Here is a 26274-nt window from a genome sequence, read left to right as displayed (position 1 = left end):
TATAACTTTAAATATAATAATATTTTTTATTAAATTTTAAACCCATCAAATCAAAAGTAAAAATAAAAATAAAATTTAAAATAATATTACTTTATTACATAGTTCTAAACAAGTTGTTATACAGTAATAATTCTATCATTTTTCTTTGAGGTATTCTTCTAGCGTATCCTTGTCTTCCAGAAAGTTGTAGAGGCACCGTGTGTAACATGTTCTTTTGAGGTAATATTCTAGACACTGTAAAATTGATGTATGAATATAATTAATATGCGTAACATCCTCGTAATTTTCGTAGCTTTTGGTCATGATCACGTCAAAACCAATATTAATATAGCCTAACAAGTAATTAAATCATGCAGATTAACTAATTAATAAAGATCGATGCGATGCCTTTGCCAATGCACATCCAACTAGAAGAAGCTAAAAGCCAAAAGGTAATGGGTGCAGTTTTTTTTTTTTTCATTGTATATATCCATATAAAGAATGCATATATTAATTAAGGAGATTAATTTTTTTTATTGGCACAAGTGTTCGGGAACAACATCCCAACTAATTGCAAAGGTACACAGGCCCTCTGGTAATTTAATGGAAAAATCTCTCAATTCAATGACCTCTACAAATTATTTGCATCCAATAGAGTTTGAACTTTAGATCTAAAAGAGCATACGCCCAAATCCAAAATCTTTACCACTTAAACTAACCCCTATGGATTATATATATAAGGAGACTAATTACAAAGCAAAGAGTTCTAGCTCCCCTTTCACAATTAACCACCCATAACGAGTTTGGATTTTTTTTTCTTATTATAAATTTCGAAGATAATGTACACATGATATAATATTGAGTTTAGTACTTGACTTTGGGTTTTCTTTTTATATTTTCATATTATTAATGATTTCCAAACGTTTTCATGTTTGAAATATGCTTCTTTTTTAAAAAAATAAAAATATTATATTTATTTATAGGTTATTTATAAAATTGGGCCTGCCCCATCATAGCTAACCTCGATGCTTACAACAAAGGATTGGCATATTCGAATCATGATAAAAAATTTGTAGGTAGGCCAAAACCTCATACATATCTAGCAGCTAGCTTCTTATCAATCTTTAATGATAAATCCTCCATTTTTAATTTAAAATAAATTCTTGCATCGAAGTAAAATAATGAAAAATAGTACTCCAATGACAAGGCAGCCACGACCTTATAATGAAAAATAGTACTTGCACAATTTTTTTTTTATTAATTGTGGGAGAAATTAATATCTCCTTTAATTTATACTATATATATCATTAATTTATTAAACAAACGACTCAATTATTCATAAGAGTTAATTGACTACTAAATAATTAATCTAAGGCAACCAATCGTCTCGGACGGGGATTAATAATGCACCAAGATCAGTTACATCATGCTATGTACAAGTAATAATGTTTCTCTCTCGCTAAAATCATTTGGATAAATTAACAACACATTGATTTCTCACTGAAAAAACTTAAGGATCGAATCCTCGGCACCTCCGGCTATGTATCAAAATAAAAATAATAATAATAATAATATTTCTCTCGATCGATCTGCTCTATATATTCTTGCATGTTCCTGTAATTACTAGCTAATTGAGTTGACACAGGCACAGCAACGACCACCTATAGTATCCAAGGTACGTATTAATAAACTCGGCTTGAGAACATATTTCAATTATATATATGGCTTAATTCATGCATTATTTTCAAAAAAAAAAAAAAAATTCATGCATTAATTCTGATGAACATCACTTGAATGAATATATATATATATACGGTCGGTCGTGTGTACAAGATTTCTCCTAGAGCATTGGAAAGGGGAAAAAGTGTAGATCAGCCTCAAAATGAGAAAACAGCTAGCTTGTACGTACTAGGATAAATTTTGAAGAAAATATTCGTGTCATTATCCCAAAAACAAGGGCAACATATCAAGCATTAATACAACATTAATATAGACATGAGGCAGTAGTCCTGGAATTTTCCTCCATGGGCATCATGCAGTACGTACTAGTGCTACAGTCAATGTACACACTCTATATATAGACGTCATTTACAAACATGAGCAAAAGCAATAAAACACTTTCAATTTCACACCGGCCGGCCGGCCGGACACTTTCTCGATCGTCCTTGACTTTCTACGTTCTCTTGCTCTTTGACCCAAAACGCAGAACCAAGTAAAACAAAACCCTATATAGAACAGCCCAACCCAACATTATGAGCACTTTTTCCCACTTCTCTTTTTCACCGCCCTTAATCTTAAGGTTGTCCAAGATAGTGTAACCGTACAATGGTACCCCGTCGGTGGTGTTTCCAAAAAGCTTCCATGTCTGATACTGGTTCATCAAAAGCCCTTCATAAGGATATGTCATGGTGGAAATCTTGTTCATCCATTTCCAGTACGGAGGAATGTCATTGCTATTCAGGAAGTAGCCACAGAACAAGAAGAAGAGCGCCGTGAAAGCAATCACTGCAGCATAACCCAAGATATAGTTTGGCACCACCGAGCTCACAAAAACCACAAATGAGTTTGTTGAAAGAAGGGAAGCGTAGAGAACAATAAAGAAATATATGAAAGGCCCATGCAGCCCCAAAGCAAACCACACAATGAAAGCATAGATTGCAGCCTGAACTGCAAGGAAAGGAATGTAAGTGACGACACCCGCAATGGTATAAGACGAGGTTCTATAGGCATTGTGGGAAGTCTCTCGGATGAAGATGAAACGCTCTTGAATGAAGGCTGGGACAGCATCATTGGAAGAGAAGAAGAAGAGGCAGACAGTGAAGATGAAGAAGCTGATGCGGTTTGTGATTCCTTGCAAGTCAGACTTGGGGCTCTTGAACATGGTGGCCATCATGAATCCCATTATGGTGAGGACCATCATTCTTGAGAGGAAAAGCTCAGGTGTGCGATAGATGTTCTTGAAATTGCGGCGCATGAGTATCATTGTCTCTGAGAAGAATGAATTAGCAAACTTTGGACCCAGATGGCTGTGCTGCGCCATGGCGTTTGGATCAGCCTCGGTGGGGGTGAGATAGTCGTTTTCATTCACAGTGTAGTCGCTGCTATGAGGTGTCGGAGTCCTGGGTAGAATTTCACTTGAGTATTCATAATGTCCGGGGGATAAGCTGCAATTGGCAATATATACACAGATAGAAAGAACTCAGATATCTATATATTGCAGAAATTTGAACACTAAAGTATGCAAAAAAAAAAAAAAAAAAAAAATCATAAAACTCGTTCTTAATTACCTCATTGAGATAGGCACTTTCTGATTAGTCCTAGAAGGAGTAAGCCTCAGTACTTGCAAAACTCGATAGTCGCTTGCACTCCATGACCTTGAATTATTATATGGGCTTCTTAAGCTGTGATCATAGGAATCGTCAATTTGAGAATTTGTTTGCCGCTTTCCTGCATTTCCCCTTTGATCACTCCCTTCTGCAGCCTGAATATGTCTGCTACGACCTGCGCCTGGAGTAAGTGACGATGCTTGAGTCGAAAGTACTGACACCTCCTCCCCTGGCAATGGCGGGGGCTTAAGACCAGTACGTGCAAATATAGCTAGCGCCTCAACACCGAGTTCAGACTTATCATACTCTTGTATCACATCAACTAAGTACTCTATTGAGTTCTCTCCCTTGGGAACTTTGCGCCCGATCCGTGCTAAATGATGCATGACATCTTTAGGTGATCCTTGATACATGAGCTGCCCGCGAGCAAGGATTATGAGATGGTCAAGGAGCAACTGAATCCTGGATGAGGGCTGGTGGATTGTGAGGATCACGGTGCTGCCTGAGCGTGCAATGTGGTGCACCTTTTCAATGACGCTATGAGCACTGGTTGAGTCTAGACCTGAAGTTGGCTCGTCCAGGAACAGTAATGATGGTCCATGAATGATGTCCACCCCGATGGAGACTCTCCGACGCTCTCCACCGGATACTCCTCTGGTCCCCTCGTCTCCTATATAGGTGTTTCGACATGACTACCAAAAAGCAGACAGAAAAGTTGGAGATCATCAGATCAAGATTTCGTTCATGTTAATTAATGTTTTTCAACTTAACTATCTCCTAGTATGAATAACCGTAATTGTTGTTTAACATGATGAAGAAATAATCAGAGAAGTTGAACAGATATGTTGAACTAAATCACGAAAGTGAGATGAGAATAACTTACAGACAATCCAAGCTGCTCGATCAACTTCTCGACACGCTGCTTTTTATCATCTGTACTTGAGATTGGCCCCAGCCGAAAATCAGCAGCAAACATCAAAGTCTCGTACACAGTAAGCATTGGGAACAATCTATCATCCTGCATAATATAAGCTGAAGTTCTTTTAATCAACCTGGGGCTCATTTCCACCCCATCCAAGGACACCCTACCCTTGAGACTCCCACTCGCTATCCGCCCCGCCAGACCATCCAGTAAGGTGGATTTCCCCGCGCCACTCGGACCCATGACTGCAGTGACGCACCCATTTGGTGCATACCCAGTAATCATGTTCAACAAATCTACTTCTTGATTCAAATGCCTCCCTTCAACCTTCATTTTCTTTGTCACAGTATATTTAAGACTCGAAAACCCAAGGCCGCCGGTGAACATCACCGGCTTCCCTATGTCGATCACCGTCATATCACGACGATCATCATTGGGAGGATACATATGAAGATTCTTAAACTAGTGACAGGAAATATATATTTCTTTTAACAAAAACGTTTAAATCTGCATAGAGAGAGAGAGAGGGGGGGAGGGAGGGAGGGAGGGGGCAGAGAGAGACGCCGATCAGAGGGGGTAGATTACTCTTATATATATAAATATATATATATATATATATATTTTTTTTTTTTTTGTTTTTTCTCTCCTGGGTCTCCCGAGTTGGGGCTTAGGGGTGAAGGGGAATTAAAAGGAGGAAAGAATAGGATCTATAGGGATGCTGAGGGCGTCCGAGCTGGAGGAAACTCCAAAGTTTACAGGAGGCTGTCTTCATTGAAGAATCCGTTTAGAGACGTTTCTATCGAAAAGGATAAAATGCTTTTCTCCTTTCGTTCATCGTCTGGTTTTGACATTAGTGTTTGCATTTTAGTGTCATGCACGTACAGTTGCCTTGATTTAACACTACAAGAAATTTAAGTTTTCGGGACGAAATAATTATTAGAGATGAAATATAAATTTTATCTAAAAAAAGGGATGACTTTGTAAAACCGTTTGAACGACTTAAAATCCGTTCGAATCACATTTTCTATGACGAATTAGGTCGTCTCAAACTGTCAAAATCGTTCGAATGGTTAACAATATGTTCAAACATGGAATTAGTGTACGTTCGAATGCTATATAATTGGTTCGAATGATAATATTGGCAGGGAAGTAATTTATTTTGGCAGAAAAAGCTTAAATCTATTTGAACAGTAAAGATTTGGTGGGAAACCATGGCGGAAAGGTTGCAAGCTCGTTTGAACACAACATTTATGCATGCATTCGAACGGAACATTTGGTGTGAAATTAAATTAAAATTTCTGGGGTTTTGTTTAAACCTTGTTCGAATTGAACATAAAATATTTACGAATTCATAAATTAATTTTATGTAATTAATGAAAAAATATTTTAGTGATTTTTTTTTATGTTAAATAAATATTACTTATAGTATCATTTTTTACATTAATTGCATTCTAAAAATATAATGTATGACGAGAATATAATGCATGACTATTTGAATATTTAAATTAATTATACAAAATACAAATAGTCATGATTGTCAATACAAAAAAACATATTTAATGCTAATAAAATATATACACTATTGGGTCATATCATGTAGCAGCGCCTCGACTCCAGCAATGCGTGCCTTAATATCAGTCACTCGAGACATGAGCTTAGTCACAGTTTCTGTGAGGGCGACTCGGACTGCATCAATGATTTCTTATGTCTATGCGCACATCTCTGCACTCACGATATCTGCAATCTCCTCACGAGTAGCACTGTGTGATGCACCATGTGTAGATGCCTCACCAGATACACCCTGTGCACCTTCCTAAGTGTTGACTGCCTCTGTAGTGGGTGCACGAATATGAAATTCGGAGTGTCTGGTGCTACGAGACATGGTCATCGAGTTGATCGGTCCAATCGGCTCCCAAAGACGCTCAAACTCATATGGCCTGACTCTTTTTGCTAAAAGCAATCGTGTGAGCATGACTCCAAGTGACAATATATCTGTTATAAATTTTTTTGATAAGTACAAGTATTATATATATTAAAATGGGTAACCAAGTACACTAAATAAAATAAAACTCTACCTGTCGTAATATAGGTGGCCTCTGATCAAATCTTAGCGAATATATATCTCACTAGGTCGATAGGCACCCCGCGAGCGACTCGTAACATAAATCGTGCCCGGTCCATGCTCAACTCAATCTTGTGTAGTCGACGATCGATGTTATTGGCTATTATAATGTTCATGATCTTGAAAAAACTAGATAAGTCCACATGTTTGATGCTCTTGCTCCCATCATAGGAAGGAGCATCTAGACCCGTAACCAACTGATGAACCTCATGATTAGTGAGGCCATCGATCTCATCAGGCATCATAGTATCCTCTTCCTCTACAGTCTCCCCATCGCCTGCAGGTATAGACTCTCTAGGCACCACGTTAGGATATGCAGTGGGCAGTCGAAAGATACCTAGAAAATCAGCAACTGCATCAACTGAAAAGCGTACTGTGACGCCTCTGACGGAGAAAGTGTATGTGTCATCCTCCTGGCTTGCACGACTAAGTTCTATATAGAACTCAGATACAATATTGATGTAGAAAACTATCTTGTTCATCCCTTGGTCCTTCTGATCGATGATCGGTGTCCAACCACGTTCCAGAAAGACAGATGCAAGAGAATGTCCCTCCCACAGAAGATCCCTAAAATCGTTTATCTTCACCTGCCTCTCCAACAAAATAGTCCTCTCTCGAACTTTTTCGCTGGATGATTGCCCTGACGCAACCTGCTTCTTTCCCCAAGAAGACATTGAATGATGCTAAATTTATGATATAAAATTAAGGACAATGATTATAAAATATCATAATTATAATTAGTGAGTGCTAATTATATCTATAAAAAAATTAAAATAAAAATTTTCTGTTCGAATGCTTAACAACACGTTCCAACATCCATTTATGGGCATTCGAACGTTAATAAAAATGAGTTCGAACGCCCATAAATGGTCGTTCGAACCGTCTAGTTGTCGTTTCGTGTTCCGTTTGAACGTCAATTTCTGGTTCAAAATTGTCCATGGCTGAGTCGACTCAGCCATTGCAAAACCGTAAATTTACCATTTAAAACCCTTGTTTTTTCCTCCCACAACAACAACGAGAGTTCGGGATGACCATCCTGTCCTCCATTTCCAGCGAACTACGGGATTGAAATTGGGTTTTTTTCAAAACCCTATTTTCAACTCATTTACATGTTTTACCCAAAAATAATTGGTAAAAAAGGTTGGAGGAGAACATACCTGTTGAGGGTTGGAGAGTGGTGATGGACGGTGGCTTCGACGGCGGCGTTGGGCAACAAGTGGCACTGGAGCGGCAGAGGGAACGATTGTGGGTTTGGTGCATTCTAACGGCGCTGGGTCTGGACACGATGCCTCATTTATTTTTTTCGTTCGAATAGTTATTAATGTTGTTCAAACGAATTTCTAAAATATCTTATTGGTTCAAACGCTTACTAATATCGTTCCAACGGTAAAAAGATTGCGTTGGTTATTGTTATATTTTTTATATAATATAGTATATATACTTATACTACTTATATATAATACTTATACAACTTATATTGCGTTGGTTATTGTTATATTTTTTTATATAATATAGTATATATACTTATACTACTTATATATAATACTTATACAACTTATAATACAAACTACTTAATTATTATATACTAATATTTATACTATTACTTATATATACTTATAATACTACAATATATTATAAGCATATATTATATATATAGTAGTATATAATTATATAGTTGTATATATACTTATATAGTTATATTATAGTGAAATATACAACTATAAAGTGTTGTATACTTATATATTTATAACTATCATCTAATATACTTACATATAATACATACTTATAAGTATAAGATCAATACATATACTTTAAAAAAGAAGATATATCATATAATATACTTATATATACTTATACTTACATACTCATGATATATATATACTACTATATAATTATATACTATTGTAACACCCCGACCCCGAGGGTCCAGAGAGTTAACTAATCAACTCTAACAAGGCTAGAGTACTTCCAAATTCAAGAATATATCCATTTTTCCAAACCTCAAATCGAACGTAAATACTTCAATTAAATAAATTCAATAAACTCATTTATCCAATATTCAATCCAACAACCCAAATAAAATCAATTCTTCTTCATGTCTCAATTAACAACTAGAAATTATATAACATTAACATAGTCTCTTTAAACCGTCTAAATCCATTGAAGTAAACTTAAGAAAGATAATTAACCTCCAACACCAACACTAATTTCATGAGATACCCGACAACAATACAATGTTAATCTTCTCCATAGACTCTAATACTGATCTTCAGTTGAGCCATCGATGTCATCTGAAATATTAAGAAGATTAACGGGGTGAGTTATCAACAACTCAGCAAGCAGAGAGCATATACTAGCATGTAAACATGAGCATTTACAACATTTGATAAGCCGAACAAAACATTTACTTTCAGAATGCAAAAACAAAACTTGTACAAAAACTTTAGAGCGAAATTTTTAGAAAAAAAATAAACTTATTCCAAAAAGAACATCCGTTGGCATTTCCAAACTGAAATATTATAATTAAATCATCTCTTAGCATCACATCGGGACAATACCATGTTTAACCCCCGTGGTAGGGTTATAAACCACCATTTTACCCGTGGCTGGGCCATATTCCATGTTTCACCCGCATGGTAGGGTTATAAACCACCATTATACCCGTGGCTGGGCCATATTCCATGTTTCACCCCCGTGGTAGGGTTATAAACCACCATTATACCCGTGGCTGGGCCATATTCCATGTTTCACCCCCGTGGTAGGGTTATAAACCACCATTATACCCGTGGCTGGGCCTTAACAGAAACAGAATGGATTTCATCGAAAATCCAGTTACACACATATACAGAATCAGAACTCCATACCAAGATTTTCAGATGACACATCATATCAAAACAGATCACTAAAAGCTTCAGATCATTTCAGATATTCGAGATAAACATAAACAAAGTATTCTCATTTGTTCATAACAAAACTTTTAGAATTCCTTATTCGCTCTTTTACATAGTTCAGAAGTACAGTACACAAAACTAGCTCATGTCTACACCAGTCATGACAGAAAAACACTTTCTCTTATATAGAATTTATGCATATGCAGAATAAACATCTGAGGTTGTTTTCAGATCATCTCTTTCAAAAGAAAATAAACACATTTATTCTCAAAGTCAACCTCCTTTTATTTATTTTATGCAAAACTAATATATGAACCCCGCTTACCTGACTTCTTCGTATTATCAACACCTTGAGCCGGAACTCTAATAGTAACACCACCTAAACAAAAGAAACATATATCCATCATTTAATAACCAATCTAGTGGGCTGCTATTTATTGAGTAATAAATCAAAACAGTCCCTTCACAGCTCCATAACTATCTAACAATTTAAACCTGAACAACTCTCTCTTCAAACCATTCGCATTTAAAACCCAAAACAGCCACCACCTTCTATTAACACCAAACCAATTATAATTATTTCCAAAACCAACAACTGCAACTCCAATAATTAAAACATAACCCAAACCAAACTTCACTTCCAACCTCTGAATAAAGTAATTTCAGTGTAAGCATCAATACTCTAGTCATTCAATAATTCAAAACTTGCATAAAAGTTCAATACAACTAGCTCAAAACACCCATCCTTTTACACCAAATCGTCTCAAATAATAATCCAAAACAGTTTCACAATTCATCCAAAATTATACTCCTCACACTCAGAATTCCAACACACTCTACCGCAATCCAACAAATAAAACATCAACTCAAAAATAAATGTCAAAAATTCTTTTACTGAAAATGCTAATGGTCTGCGCAGAGGGGAAATTATGACTAAGTGTGATGCACGGCCAAACCAAGCAGCGTGTGTGTGTGCGATAGACAAACCTAAGGAAAGAGATAAAATGATTTATGGAATGTGTAACGGCAAGCAAGAATTAAGAGAAACTAAGGATTTAATGGGTGGCGGAAGTTACTGAAAATTACTTCAAAAACAGAGGCAACCCCGGCGCCCAGACTTGGTGCCCACAGTCTACTGCAAAGTGCCAAAATCCCACGAAGCAAAATCACAAACAGATGGTGAAGCCCGAGAAGAAAACATAGAACGGAAGAGAGAATGATGGCTCACCTTCGAAGAACCAGAAAATTCGAGACCCATGGAAACAGATATGTCGGCTAAGGATGAAACACCAGTCCACGCAAGAGAGAGAGTCTGAGTGGTTTGTAAATGTGGTGAGGACGGCTCTTCATGCGCGGAACCGAAAATAGAAATCGTGGGGCGTGGGAAGCAGTTGCACGGGAAGGGAGAGAATCACGGAAAAGCAGACCGAAATGCAGAATGAAGGAATCGGCGGAAGAAGAAGAAAAACAGTGCACGGCAGAAAGGGAATTTAATCCCTCCCCAAAACGACGCCGTCCGTCCATCACATGCTGCTCGTGGGCTGGGCTTCGTCCTGACTTCAAAGGGGCTAGGCCTAAAGCCCGGTTATCACATTCTTCCCTCCTTATAAAAATTCCGTCCACGGAATTTGTCACATGCTATTAGGATCATGGTCGAATAACTGTGGGTACTTGACTTGCATATCCTCTTCTAATTCCCAAGAGGCTTCACTGATAGCATGATTGTTCCATACCACCTTAACCAATGGAATAGTCCGATTACGTAACACTTGTTCTTTTTTCTCTACAATCCGCACCGGCTCTTCTGTATAAGTTAGATCTTCCTGAAATTGAAGAGGCTCGTAATCAATAACGTGGGTGGGGTTAGGTACATACTTCCTCAGCATAGATACGTGAAATACATTGTGTACACCTGAGAGTGCGGGTGGTAGGGCTATTCTGTAAGCCACTGGTCCAATCCGATCAAGAATCTCAAATGGTCCGATGTACCTAGGGCTCAACTTACCCTTCTTTCCAAACCTCATAACCCCTCTCATGGGGGCAATCCTCAAGAATACCTTATCCCCAACCTCAAACTCTAATTGGCGACGACGATTATCTGCATAGCTTTTCTGTCGACTCTGAGCTGCTCTCATTCTAGCTCGAATGGTCTCAATCTTCTATGTTGTCTCCTGTATGATTTCTGGACCCAAAATTTGTCTTTCACCCACTTCGTCCCAATATAAAGGAGATCTACACTTCCTACCATAAAGTGCTTCATAAGGTGCCATCTCAATACTAGCCTAGTAACTGTTATTATAAGCAAACTCGACCAAAGGCAAGTGTCGAATCCAAGTCCCCTTAAAATCCAGCATACAAGCTCTCAACATGTCTTCCAAAATTTGAATGGTCCTTTCCGACTGACCATCTGACTGTGGGTGAAACGTCGTGCTGAAATTTAACTTAGTGCCCATGGCCTCTTGTAAGCTTCGCCAAAATTTTGAAGTGAAACGCGGATCCCTATCCGACACAATGGACACAGGTACCCCATGCAACCTCACTATTTCCTGAGCTCGGCTAGTTTCTCCAACTTATAAGAAACTTTGATAGGTACAAAATGAGCTGTCTTCGTCAAACGGTCTATTATCACCCAAATTGCATCTTGTCCGGTCGGTGCCCGTGGAAGGCCTGTAACAAAGTCCATAGAAATATGCTCCCATTTCCATTCTCGAATCTGAAGTGGTTGCAATAACCCTGCTAGTCGTTGGTGTTCTACTTTCACCTGTTGGCATGTTAAGCACTGAGCCACAAATTGAGCAATCTCTCTCTTCATGCCCTCCCACCAAAAAGACTCTTTCAAATCTCGATACATTTTTGTACTACCCGGGTGAACTGTGTAAGGGGAGCGGTGCGCTTCTTCAAGGATAAGTCTTTTTATTACAATACTGTCCGGCACACAACATCTGTTTCCAAACCTTAAAACTCCATCTTCAGAAACATTAAACTCAGGTTTATCCCCTTTTTCTACTTCTTCAATTAATCTCGCCAACTTAGAATCTTCTTTTTGAGCGAGCTTGATTCTGTCTATCAAAACTGGTTGAACTATTAAACTGGCTATTAATGCCTGCTGGTCACCCACAACTACTTCAATATTGGCTCTTTCCAAGTCCATTAATAAGTGTGGCTGAGTGGTAAGAGTTGCAATTATTGGTCCCGTTGGCTTCCTGCTAAGTGCATCAGCTACAACATTAGCTTTGCCTGGATGGTAGTTAATGTTGCAGTCATAGTCCTTGACTAGTTCGAGCCATCTCCTTTGTCTCGTATTCAGTTCTTTCTGAGTGAAGAAATACTTCAAACTCTTGTGATCCGTGTAGATTTCGCACCTTTCACCATATAAATAATGCCTCCAGATTTTAAGTGCAAAAACAACGGCGGCCAACTCCAAATCATGTGTGGGGTAATTTTGTTCATATGTCTTCAATTGCCGAGAAGCATAAGCTATTACCTTTCCATGATGCATCAAAACACACCCCAAACCCAATCGTGAAGCGTCACTATAAACCACAAATCCTCCTCTTTCGCTAGGGACTGTCAGAATTGGAGCCATCACCAATCTCTTCTTCAATTCCTGGAAGCTTTCTTCACATTTTTCAGTCCAAACATACTTATTGTTCTTCCTAGTAAGGGCGGTAAGGGGAACCGCTATTTTTGAGAAATTGTCTATAAATCGACGGTAATAACCAGCCAAACCCAAGAAACTCCTAACTTCATGCACATTGGTTGGTTGAGTCCAGTTAACTATTGCTTCAATTTTCCCGGGGTCTACAGAAATGCCATCCCTTGAGACTACATGTCCCAAAAATGCAATAGACTCAAGCCAAAATTCACATTTCTTCAGCTTGGCAAATAAATTCTTATCCCTGAGTGTCCCTAGTACTTGTCTCAGATGGTCTTCATGTTCGGCTTTGCTCTTGGAGTAGATTAATATATCATCAATAAACACCACTACAAATTTATCCAGAAACTCATGAAATACTCGATTCATCAAGTCTATAAATACTGCTGGGGCGTTGGTTAAACCAAAAGGCATGACTAAAAATTCATAGTGGCCATACCTGGTCCTGAAAGCTGTCTTAGGCACATCCTCCGCCTTGATTTTTAATTGATGATAACCCGATCTGAGATCAATTTTAGAGAACACCTGCGCACCTTGCAACTGATCAAATAAATCATCGATGCGGGGCAACGGATATTTATCCTTTATGGTCACTCGATTCAGTTCCCTGTAGTCTATACACATCCTCATTGTCCCATCCTTCTTCTTCACAAACAAGACTGGAGCTCCCCAAGGTGACACACTAGGTCTAATGAAACCTTTGTCTAACAAGTCTTGCAACTGTTCTTTGAGTTCGGCTAACTCTGATGGCGCCATTCGATAAGGGGCTTTGGAAAGAGGCGCCGTGCCTGGGGCTAATTCAATATCAAATTCTACCTCCCGCTCAGGCGGTAATCCAGACAAATCTTCAGGAAAAACTTCTGGATATTCCCTCACAATAGGAATCTCTTCTAGTTCCAATTCTTCCTTTGGTTCCTCCACCACAAAAGCCAAATACCCTTGACACCCGTCACGTATTAATTTATCAACCTGAAAAGCAGAAATAACTAATGGAGGGATTCGCACCTTGGAACCCATAAATCAAAGTTCCTCTTCTTCCGGGAACTTGAACACCACTTCCCTTTTAAAACAATCAATACTAGCATAACTGGAAGCTAACCAATCCATCCCCAAAATCACATCAAACCCAGTTATAGGAAAGACTATCAGGTTAGCTGGCATTTCCTTCCCGCTAATAGTTATTGGACACTTGAGTAAAATCTTGTTACAAGTCACTATATCACCAGTTGGGGTAGAGACCCTCAAATTGTAGTCCATCTCATCAGCATCAATGGGGCACAATTTAACATAATCCATCGAAATAAAGGAGTGGGTAGCCCCCGAGTCAAATAAAACAGTAGCCTTATTGAGAAATAAGGGAATAATTCCTGATTACGTCATACAACCCATAGAGATAATAAGATAAATAATCCTTAATTCTCAACAAAGAAAATTTTAAGAGATGGTTAGAGAATTATACCTGTGATGACATCCTCCTTGTCCTCAGCTTCTCCCGGTGTCAAAGCAAACACCCGAGCAGGTACCGTCCTCCACTGATTGTTGCCTTGACTATTCGGCCTAAAGTTTTGGGGTGGGTTGGGCCTTCTGTTGTTCTCCGCAAGCAATGGACATTCTCTAATGAAATGCCCATCTTTACCGCATTTGAAACATGATCCCACTTCCTTCTTGCACTCCCCATGGTGAATGCGGTTACAGAACTTACAGGGGTTAGGTGTATGATTTCCCTGTATCTGTCTCTGACTTGAACTGCTCCCTTCATTTCTCTTTTTCCATTGCCCTTGATCCGAACTAGGAAACCCTTGTGGAGCAGCTCTCTTCCTCTGTTCTTGCAATTCAGCACCCCTCTTAAGATTCTGTTCAACTAGCATCGCCTTGTGCACTAATACTGAAAATTTCTGAATCTGTAAGACCATCACCCGTTCATAGATCCTGTAGTTCAAACCTTCTTCAAACTTCCTAGTCTTTTTCTCCTTATCGGGAATCAAGTATGTGGCGAAACGTGATAATTCCGCAAACCTTGCAGCATACTGGCGCACAGTCATGGTCCCTTGTACCAAGTTGGTGAACTCTCGGGCTCTAGCATCCCTATCTGCCTTAGGGAAAAATCGATCGAAGAAACTTTGCTTGAATTGAGCCCAAACAATTACTCCAATCCCCTCAGCTTCCCTGATAACTTTCTCAGAATTCCACCATCTCTTTGCTTCTTCAGATAGTTTAAAGGCTGCGAACTTGACTTTTTGTTGATCGGTACACTCCAAAACACCAAATATTTCTTCAATGTCTTGTATCCAATCTTCCGCAGCGTTCGCATCGCTTCTTCTATCAAAGGTGGGAGGATGCGTTCGATTAAATTGTTCGAACGTGCAACCCCCACCATTGTCATCTTCGTTCAAATCTTCAAGAGTTCGAACTCTACGACGAGCAGCCATCCTGAAAGTTTAAACTCAGTGAAACGTTCTAAAATAATAGAAAACGAAAATACCGGATAAATAGAATAAAATAAAAAGATAAATAAAATATACATATAAACACATATACATATATATATATATATATATATATATATCAGATAACTATGTAAATCTGACATCACTTAATACACACGTATATCGCTAGAATCTATAACCTCAAAGTTCCAAATTCAATTCCTAATATAATCAAAATCTAAAACCTCCAATCCCATCAAAATCAATCTTAATGTTCTTGGAACTCAAACTTAAATACCCCCATGACTATCCTTATAATCCTCCAATTCCTATTTTGAAATTTCCACATCTTATGAACCCACAGATATCTAAACCTCCAAGGTCTACAGTATGCAGAATTCAAACCTGGCTCTGATACCAACTGTAACACCCCGACCCCGAGGGTCCAGAGACTTAACTAATCAACTCTAACAAGACTAGAGTACTTCCAAATTCAAGAATATATCCATTTTTCCAAACCTCAAATCGAACGTAAATACTTCAATTAAATAAATTCAATAAACTCATTTATCCAATATTCAATCCAACAACCCAAATAAAATCAATTCTTCTTCATGTCTCAATTAACAACTAGAAATTATATAACATTAACATAGTCTCCATAAACCGTCTAAATCCATTGAAGTAAACTTCAGAAAGATAATTAATCTCCAACACCAACACTAATATCATGAGATACCCGACAACAATACAATGTTAATCTTCTCCATAGACTCTAATACTGATCTTCAGTTGAGCCATCGATGTCATCTGAAATATTATGAAGATTAACGGGGTGAGTTATTAACAACTCAGCAAGCAGAGAGCATATACTAGCATGTAAACATGAGCATTTATAACATTTGATAAGCCGAACAAAACATTTACTTTCAGAATGCAAAAACAAAACTTGTACAAAAACTTTAGAGCGAAATTTTCAGAAAAAATAAACTTATTCCAAAAAGAACATCCGTTGGCATTTCCAAACTGAAATATTATAATTAAATCATCTCTTAGCATCACATCGGGACAATACCATGTTTAACCCCCGTGGTAGGGTTATAAACCACTATTTTACCCGTGGCTGGGCCATATTCCATGTTTCACCCCCGTGGTAGGGTTATAAACCACCATTATACCCGTGGCTGGGCCTTAACAGAAACAGAACGGATTTCATCGAAAATCCAGTTACACACATATACAGAATCAGAACTCCATGCCAAGATTTTCAGATGACACATCATATCAAAACAAATCACTAAAAGCTTCAGATCATTTCAGATATTCGAGATAAACATAAACAAAGTATTCTCATTTGTTCATAACAAAACTTTTAGAATTCCTTATTCGCTCTTTTACATAGTTCAGAAGTACAGTACACAAAACTAGCTCATGTCTACACCAGTCATGACAGAAAAACACTTTCTCTTATATAGAATTTATGCATATGCAGAATAAACATCTGAGGTTGTTTTCAGATCATCTCTTTCAAAAGAAAATAAACACATTTATTCTCAAAGTCAACCTCCTTTTATTTATTTTATGCAAAACTAGTATATGAACCCCGCTTACCTGACTTCTTCGTATTATCAACACCTTGAGCCGGAACTCTAATAGTAACACCACCTAAACAAAAGAAACATATATCCATCATTTAATAACCAATCTAGTAGGCTGCTATTTATTGAGTAATAAATCAAAACAGTCCCTTCACAGCTCCATAACTATCTAACAATTTAAACCTGAACAACTCTCTCTTCAAACCATTCGCATTTAAAACCCAAAACAGCCACCACCTTCTATTAACACCAAACCAATTATAATTATTTCCAAAACCAACAACTGCAACTCCAATAATTAAAACATAACCCAAACCAAATTTCACTTCCAACCTCCGAATAAAGTAATTTCAGTGTAAGCATCAATACTCTAGTCATTCAATAATTCAAAACTTGCATAAAAGTTCAATACAACTAGCTCAAAACACCCATCCTTTTACACCAAATAGTCTCAAATAATAATCCAAAACAGTTTCACAATTCATCCAAAATTATACTCCTCACACTCAAAATTCCAACACACTCTACCGCAATCCAACAAATAAAACATCAACTCAAAAATAAATGTCAAAAATTCTTTTACTGAAAATGCTAATGGTCTGCGCAGAGGGGAAATTATGACTAAGTGTGATGCACGGCCAAACCAAGCAGCGTGTGTGTGTGCGATAGACAAACCGAAGGAAAGAGATAAAATGATTTATGGAATGTGTAACGGCAAGCAAGAATTAAGAGAAACTAAGGATTTAATGGGTGGCGGAAGTTACCGAAAATAACTTCAAAAACAGAGGCAACCCCGGTGCCCAGACTTGGTGCCCACAGTCTACTGCAAAGTGCCAAAATCCCACGAAGCAAAATCACAAACAGATGGTGAAGCCCGAGAAGAAAACATAGAACGGAAGAGAGAATGATGGCTCACCTTCGAAGAACCAAAAAATTCGAGACCCACGGAAACAGATATGTCGGCTAAGGATGAAACACCAGTCCACGCAAGAGAGAGAGTCTGAGCGGTTTGTAAATGTGGTGAGGAAGGCTCTTCATGCGCGGAACCGAAAATAGAAATCGTGGGGCGTGGGAAGCAGTTGCACGGGAAGGGAGAGAATCACAGAAAAGCAGACCGAAATGCAGAATGAAGGAATCGGCGGAAGAAGAAGAAAAACAGTGCACGGCAGAAAGGGAATTTAATCCCTCCCCAAAACGACGCCGTCCGTCCATCACATGCTACTCGTGGGCTGGGCTTCGTCCTGAATTCAAAGGGGCTGGGCCTAAAGCCCGGTTATCACAACTATTCTATATATAATATACTTATATAGTTATATATATTTGTTCACTTATATTATAGTAAGATATACAACTATATCTACTTATATAGCATATACTTATGCTAATACTTAAATATAATATACTTATATAATATACTCTTATATAATATACTTATAATACTTATATGGGTCTACTAGTATATAGTCATACGAAATATAATCTTCAAATCGGAGTCTCTCTCTCTAACCGTTTTCTCTGAAAACGACTGAAGGGAGTTTGTTAGTCCGTTTCTACATCTGGTGCGGCTCTGTGCTACTGCTGAAGGAGGCGAGGGTCGTATCTGCGCGCCATGGCGGGTAGAGGTGACGGTATGGAGGAAGTGACAAGGATCTAGGAACGATTGAAGCTGAGCGAGGAAGAAAATATGCCCATCGGGGTTAACTGCAGGAATTCGGAAAAAATAAAAAATAAAGGGAAGAGAAGTGTAGTTGGCAAAATCTGTTCAGAGAGAAAGATAGGGAAGGAAATCGTGAGATCAATAGTGGAGAAAATATGAAGGGTAGAGAGACCTATGGAATTTCAGGAGTTTGGGGCCAATTGTTTTATAATTACCTTTGCATTGGTAAATGATAAGGAGAAAGTTATGAGTGGCTGTCCATGGCTTTTTGATAAGTTCTTGTTCGTGATCAAGAATTATGATGGTGAGACACAACCACATCTGATGGATTTTGATCAAGAGTGCTTCTGGATACAAATGCTAAACTTGCCTCTAAGTTGTATGACGCAAGGGATGGGAGAACAGATTGGTGGTTCTGTTGGGACTGTGAAAGGTGTTGATGTACATGAGGATGGGTTGGCGTGGGGTAGAGTTTTAAGGGTTCGAATTGCTTGTGACTTAAAGAAACCTTTGGCAAGGGGACAAACAATAGAAGTGGAGGGGAAGAGAATGTGGGTTCCATTTCAGTATGAAAAGCTGCCAAAATTTTGCTACTATTGTGGTAGAATTGTACATGGCAAGGAAGGTTGTGGGGATGGGAAGATGAGTAAACAGGGGATAAAGGGTGGGGAATTACAATTTGGTGCTTGGCTGAGAGCTCCATCAAGGAATCGAAGGTGGTTTGAGAAAAGGGAAGAACACAAAAATAATGAAGCTGGGAATGAAACTTCGCAGGGCTCTTTTACAGGGTCAAAGGAGAGGGAGGATCCTTTTGGAGATGGGGAAAGGATGAAGAAAGGAGTGGAAGTTGAGGTTGAAGGGGAGATGGGAGGAGTGGTAGTTGGGATAAGAGGGGAGACTAATGTGGTGTGCAAAATAGAAGGGACAGATGAAGGAGCTTTTAATCAGGAAGTTGAAAAGAATCCTCAAATGTACAATGATGATCTGGAGATCTTCTCATCTGAAGGTAATATAACCTTGGTGACGGCTATTGAGGAAGTACAGAATAAGGAAAGCTTTCATGGTGGAAGAAAGGGCAGTTGGAAGAGAAGAGCCAGAGGTAAATCAAATATTGGTAAACTCTCTATTTCTACTCCTTTGAATAAAAGAGTTGTTGATGATATGGAAGGGGATAAGGGGGAGGGTGTAATGAAGAAAGCAAGGTTGGATGAGGTAGATGTCGAGGAAGAAAACTCAAGCAGCAGCCACCGCCTATTATTATGAATATTATAAGTTGGAACTGCCAAGGGCTTGGCAACCCTCCGACAGTTCAGGACCTTTGCCTAAAGGCAAAGGAAAAGAAGGCCAACAGGGTTTTCTTGATTGAAACCATGCTCACAGTTGGGAAAGTAGAAATTCTGAAGAGAAGACTTGGGATGGAGGGATGTTTTGTAGTAGATGCTGTTGGAAGGAAAGGTGGATTTGCTTTGTTTTGGAGGAGTAATGAGGAAGTAGAAATAAAATACTATTCTACTTGGCATATTAATGCTGAGGTCAGTATAGAAGGAAAGGGCAAGAAATGGCTATTTACTGGTTTCTATGGGCATGCCGAGACAAGTAAGAGGAAGTGGTCTTGGGATTTATTACGAAGTTTGAGGCCAAGAGAGCAGGAACCTTGGTGTGTGGTAGGGGATTTCAATGAGATTCTCTTCCAAAATGAAAAGGTGGGAGGTAGGGTAAGAGCTGAGACACAATTAAGTCAATTTAGAGAAGTGTTAGAAGACAACCAACTCTATGACTTAGGCTGCTGCAGTGGTTTCTTCACGTGGAGCAATAGGCATGCTGACCTCTCATTTACAAAAGAGAGGTTAGATAGATGCTTGGCTAACAACAAATGGAAGGAACTGTTCAGAGATGTAAGAGTGGAAGGCTTGCCAGTAAGAAGCTCAGACCATTTGCCTATATGGATGTCGATAGAAGGGGCTGCCAATATGCAAGGAAGATGGAAGGCTTTGTTCAGGTTTGAGGCCAGTTGGATTAAAGAGGAGGACTGTGAGGACATAATAAAGACAGAATGGGATAGAGGACAGCAGATAAATGACCATGTGCAAAGGATGCAATCCCGATTGAATCTTTGTAGTAGGAACCTGTTGTCATGTTTTAAAAGCAGAGATAAAAGGAGGGTTAAAGAGATTGAACAGATTTCGAGTAAGATTAAAGAAGTGCAGGAAGAGTTGGGTTCTCACAATGTAGAGGAGCTGAAAAGTTTACAGAAGCAGGTGAGAGAACTGATGGAACAGGAGAATACTATGTGGAAACAAAGGGCCAAGAGAAACTGGTACAGCCTTGGTGACAGAAACACAAGGTTCTTTCATGAGTGTGCAAATCAAAGGAAGAAAAAGAGTAAAATAGTTTCAATTGTAGACAGGAAAGGGACTTTGAGGTTAGAGCAAGATGGAGTTGCAGAAGCCTTTAAAGAACATTTTGATGAAGTGTATAAAACTGACAGCCCGAGAGTTGAAATGATTGACAAGTGCCTTGTAGATGTAGAAAGAAGGGTAACTAATGAAATGAATGAATCTTTGGAGAAGAATTTTATGAGGGAGGAAGTAGAGGAGGCTCTGAAGATGATGGGACCATTAAAGTCCCCAGGACCAGATGGTTTTGGGGCATGTTTCTTTCAATCTTTTTGGCATATTGTGGGTGATGATGTGTGTGGGGCAGTGCTGCAGTTCCTTAATGGTGGAAGGATGGATTCTATTTTGAACCACACCTATATAGCTTTAATCCCAAAAGTGAGTAATCCTAAAAATGTCAATGAGTTTAGACCAATAAGCTTATGCAATGTTGTGTATAAGCTTGTTGCTAAAACTCTAGCCAATAGATTGAAGAGAGTTATGAATGTTATCATTTCAAAAAATTAAAGTGCCTTCATTCCTGGAAGGTTGATTTCTGACAACATTATTGCAGCCTATGAAGTATTGCATTCTATGCAAACAAGGCAAAGAAGTAAGCTTGGTAGTATGGCTTTAAAGTTAGATATCTCAAAGGCTTATGATAGAGTAGAATGGTCTTACCTGGAAGCAGTGATGAAAAAGCTGGGATTTGGGGATAGGTGGATTGGTTTGATAATGGAGTGCATATCCTCAGTGTCTTATGCTGTTTTAACAAATGGTAGACCAGGAGAGACTATCCTCCCTACAAGGGGGTTAAGACAGGGAGATCCATTATCTCCCTATCTTTTCCTTTTGTGCGCTGAAGGTTTATGTGCAATGCTCAATAATGCTGAAAGAATTTCAGAATTAAAAGGGGTGTCAATAACTAGATGAGGTATAAGGGTCACTCATTTACTCTTTGTAGACGATTGCATAATTTTTGGGAAGGCAAGTTGGTTGGAATGGGAGAAGACTCATGGGATCCTTGAACTTTATGAAGCTGCCTCGGGCCAGAGTTTAAACAAGAATAAGTCTACAATTTTCTTCAGCCCCAAAGTCCATATTTCTATGAGGGAAAGAATGATGAAGGAGATGGGAGCAAGACAGTAGAATAATTGTGAAAAATACTTGGGTTTGCCAATTATGGTTGGTAGATCCAAATACAACTCTCTTAGAGTCATAAAGGACCGAGTGTGGAAAAAGATTAGTAATTGGAAGAATCAATTTCTATCACCCTCGGGGAAGGAGGTGCTGTTAAGGGCTGTAATTCAAGCCATTCCAACATATCACATGAATGTTTTCAAACTTCCAAAAAAATTATGCATGGAAATAGCTGCTCAAATGGCTAAATTCTGGTGAGGCTTCAAGAAGGAAGAGAATAAAATTCAGTGAAGGAGCTGGGAAAAAATGGGGGTGGCAAAAGCTGGTGGAGGATTGGGTTTTAGAGAACTTGTAAGCTTCAGCAAGGCTTTACTAGCAAAGCAATGTTGGAGAGTGTTAACAAATCCTCATTCTCTGGCTGCAAAGGTCTTGAAGGATAAATACTTTAGGAACTCTGAAATCTTGTTTGCAAAGCTGGGTCAAAGGCCATCAATTATTTGGAGAAGTTTATGGGAGTCTGGGTTTGTTAAAGGAAGGATTGGTGTGGAAAGTAGGTGATGGGGAGAGCATTAATATATGGAGGGATAAGTGGATACCCAAACTATCTACCTTCAGGATTCAAACTCCAAGAACCTTGTTAACAGCTGAAGCAAAGGTCAAAGAACTCATTGATGTGGATACTAAAACTTGGAAGACATAGTTGATAAAAGACATGTTAAATGAAGAAGAGGCAACACTTGTCTGCAGTTTACCTATTAGCTCATCAAGTCTACCAGATAAATTAATCTGGGCGCATACTAAGAATGGATAGTTTGATGTTAAAAGTGCATATCACCTGGAGATGAGTAGAAAGAATAGAGAAAAGGGGGAGGTTTCGAAAGGTGGCATAGAGAATTTGAAGGTGTTGTAGAGTTTAAATGTCCCTGGTATAGTTAAAATGTTTCTATGGAAAGCAATGAACAATTGTCTTCCTACAAAGTTTAACTTGTCTTGCAGGAAGATTGTTAAAGACTACTACTGCCCAATTTGTAAGATGCAGAAGGAAACAGTGTCTCATGCTCTTTGGAGCTGTGGTGGTGCTATGGATGTTTGGGCAGATAATCTCAGTCCTGTGTAGAAATGGACATCTACTAAGAGGGATATGCATGAGCTATGGGCAGACTGGTGTAATAAACTGAAAAGGGAAGAATTGGAGCTAATGGCAGTAGTATTGAGAAGGATTTGGTTGAGGCGAAATAGTTTTGTGTTTGAAAACAAATTTGAAGGGCCTGATGTGATTTTTAGGCTAGCCACTGACTGTTTGTTTCAATTCCAGCAAGCTCAACAAAAAGAATCCAGGAACCAGGTTGATAGAACTCAGGAGAGAAGATTGTGTAGATGGAAAGCTCCTGTAGAAGGCCAAGTAAAGGTTAATTGGGGTGCTGCACTAAAGGCTAATGAAGGTAGGATGGGGATTGGTGTAGTAATAAGGGATGGGCAGGGAGATGTGCTGGTTTCCTTGTGTGCTCAGAAGGAAGTTGTTACCTCTCTGTTAGTAGCTGAGTTACAGGCTCTCTGGCGTGCTATGCAACTGTGTGCAGATCTGAATTTATCAGAAGTGGTTTTTGAAGGAGATGCGTTGAGTGTGATTAAAGCAGTGAATGGGACTGAAGCTAACTGGGAATGGCATGGTCAACTGGTTGAAGATATCAAAGGGGTATTGAAGAATAGATCTAACTGGACAGTCAAACATACATATAGGGAAAGTAATTGTGTAGCTCATTTTCTAGCAAAAGATTCTTTACTTGTAAATGAGGAAAGAATATGGATAGAAGAAGGTCCTCTAGGTATACAATACTATGTTCAGAAGGATAAAGTTGTAACAATTGAAGAAGAATGAATACAATTTCGATGTTTTGATTCAAAATATATATATATATATATATATATATATATATATATATATAAGTATATAGTCTTGTACACTACTATATACATATCTAAGATATCTTGTACTATATATTTAGATTTATATATATTCTTAACTTATATTATACTTATTAACTTATACCTATATATATTGAACACATAAATATTAAGTATTCTATATACCTATATTTTTATATATATAGTAATAAAATTAGATATATAAAACAATTAGATATATATATATATTTTACATTTGAACAACATATTATTACAGTTCGAACGGTTTAAGTACCTATTCGAATGAAAATTTAGAGAGTTCGAACGCATATAATATCTTGGCGCCATTTATATGGTGTGGCGGGATCCCTTTGTGCCATATTAAACTTTCAATTATCCATTTGAACGAATGCGCACTGAATTGACCATGCGGGAAATTTTCCCGCTTCCCTGGTTTCGGGTTCGAACGGTTAGTGAATTCGGTTCGAACGGTAAACGAAGAAATAAGACGTCCAGAAGCACAAACGTGCTGGACATTTGGGAAATTTGAGAGTTGAGAGACAGAGACTGTGAGAAAGAGAGAGACCGTGAGCTTTGAGAGATAGAAAGACGATGCTTGTGCTGGACATCTATTGAAGTTTTCTCCTCATTTTGGTAAGTATTTTTATTTTGATATTCTATTTCAATGTCATTTTTTTATTAAAAAACTTAAATTTATGTTCTCTTAAACTGAAATTAGGGCATATATATTCTGTTTATGCACCAAAGATTAAGGTTTAAAGAATATATTTATGTTTGGATTTGAGAAAAATGTAAATATATTTGTGTTTGGATGTGAGAATATATTTGTATTTTTGAACAAATATGAAAATATCTCAGTTTATAAATGTGGGAATATGAAAATGTATTTGTGTTTGTACAATTTTTGTGAAATATGCATCTTATGAGTTTGTATTTTTCCCATGAATGTGTTCTCTGAGATTGTGTTTGTATTTGTTTCGTTTCTGGAATCTGGGTTGCAACCGTTCGAATACAGTGATTTCACGTTCGAACTAATTATCCTGTTCGAACAGATATTAACTTGTTCGAACGGGTGTACTCATATATATGTTGTAATACTTAAACTCAAATTTAATACTTAGATGATAAATTATTAAAAACTATAAGGTATAATTAAAAAATAAATAACATAAGATATAAGATTTTAAAAATAAGATTATAAGTAAATTTAAATTATAATTAATACTTTAAGAATAAGAAACATAAGATTTATTTAATAGATAAATTACAATTAATACTTAAAAGATAATGAGGTTAAAAGCTATAAGGTATAATTAAAAAATAAGTAAATTTAAATTATAATTAATACTTTAAAAATAATAAACCTAAGATTTATTTAATACATAAATTACAATTAATACTTAAAAGATAATGAGGTTAAAAGCTATAAGGTATAATTAAAAAATAAGTAAATTTAAATTATAATTAATACTTTAAAAATAATAAACCTAAGATTTATTTAATACATAAATTACAATTAATACTTAAAAGATAATGAAGTTAAAAGCTATAAAGGGGCTATGACTTACTTGGACGAGAGTTTGAAAGAGCTTGATGATATGTCTTCAATAACTGCACAGAGATTGACCACTACTTGAGATTAATGATAATCCACTAAATCAATACTATCTTTAAATACACGTATAACACTATAGTACTAAAAGTTGATAAAAATTAATAGTTCACGTGAACATGCGCAGCGAGCATATGCAACTACTTCGCACGAATGGTATAACTGACATAAAAAAGACACACGAAGAGGAATTTGCCTCGTGGCTTGAACATACAGTATTACTGTAAAGTCTCATCTTATAATACGAACTACATACTACTAAACTCCACAGATTTCTATTTAACATTGATATAAATATTATCATATTTATTGATGTAGGTTGTATCGAAATATGATGACAATTCAAAAGAAATCTCACCAGAACTGTATGTTTTGGCATGTGGTCTGTCCAGGCGGGCCATCCAATACTCAGGATGTTTGGTGCGTGGATATAGATTTCACACAGCTGACAGAGAATGACATAGGAAAATTCAAAATTATGGAATCGTTGTCGAAGGAAGCCATGGGGATGATAACATTGACTTCTACAAGGGGTGTATGCATAGAGAAAGTAAGATTTCAAGTTTCATATAATTATATATCTACATATAGATTTTGATAATAACAAATGAATTTAAGCACAAAAGAGTCTCGATCTCAAGTTGT

The 26274-nt window shown here is 37.7% G+C and overlaps 1 protein-coding gene and 1 long non-coding RNA gene across 2 annotated transcripts; both read right to left on the bottom strand.

The window, feature by feature from the left end:
• Positions 1–2152: 2152 nt before the first annotated feature.
• LOC121260064 (ABC transporter G family member STR2-like) lies at positions 2153–4644 on the bottom strand. Its single transcript, XM_041161921.1, has 3 exons — positions 4189–4644; positions 3267–3997; positions 2153–3143 (listed from the first exon to the last, which is right to left on the bottom strand). Exons 1-3 carry the CDS (start codon positions 4642–4644, stop codon positions 2153–2155), a joined length of 2178 nt encoding a protein of 725 aa, XP_041017855.1.
• Positions 4645–8250: 3606 nt separating this feature from the next.
• On the bottom strand, positions 8251–15920 carry LOC121260654. Its single transcript, XR_005939764.1, has 3 exons — positions 15780–15920; positions 11645–11651; positions 8251–8295 (listed from the first exon to the last, which is right to left on the bottom strand). It is a non-coding gene; the product is annotated as an uncharacterized LOC121260654 (long non-coding RNA).
• Between the last annotated feature and the right edge of the window lie 10354 nt (positions 15921–26274).

Source organism: Juglans microcarpa x Juglans regia, chromosome 4D, assembly GCF_004785595.1.
Source record: "Juglans microcarpa x Juglans regia isolate MS1-56 chromosome 4D, Jm3101_v1.0, whole genome shotgun sequence".
Taxonomy (NCBI): domain Eukaryota; kingdom Viridiplantae; phylum Streptophyta; class Magnoliopsida; order Fagales; family Juglandaceae; genus Juglans; species Juglans microcarpa x Juglans regia.
Note: the sequence above shows the minus strand (reverse complement) of the source record. Positions and strands in the feature narration are given on the sequence as shown.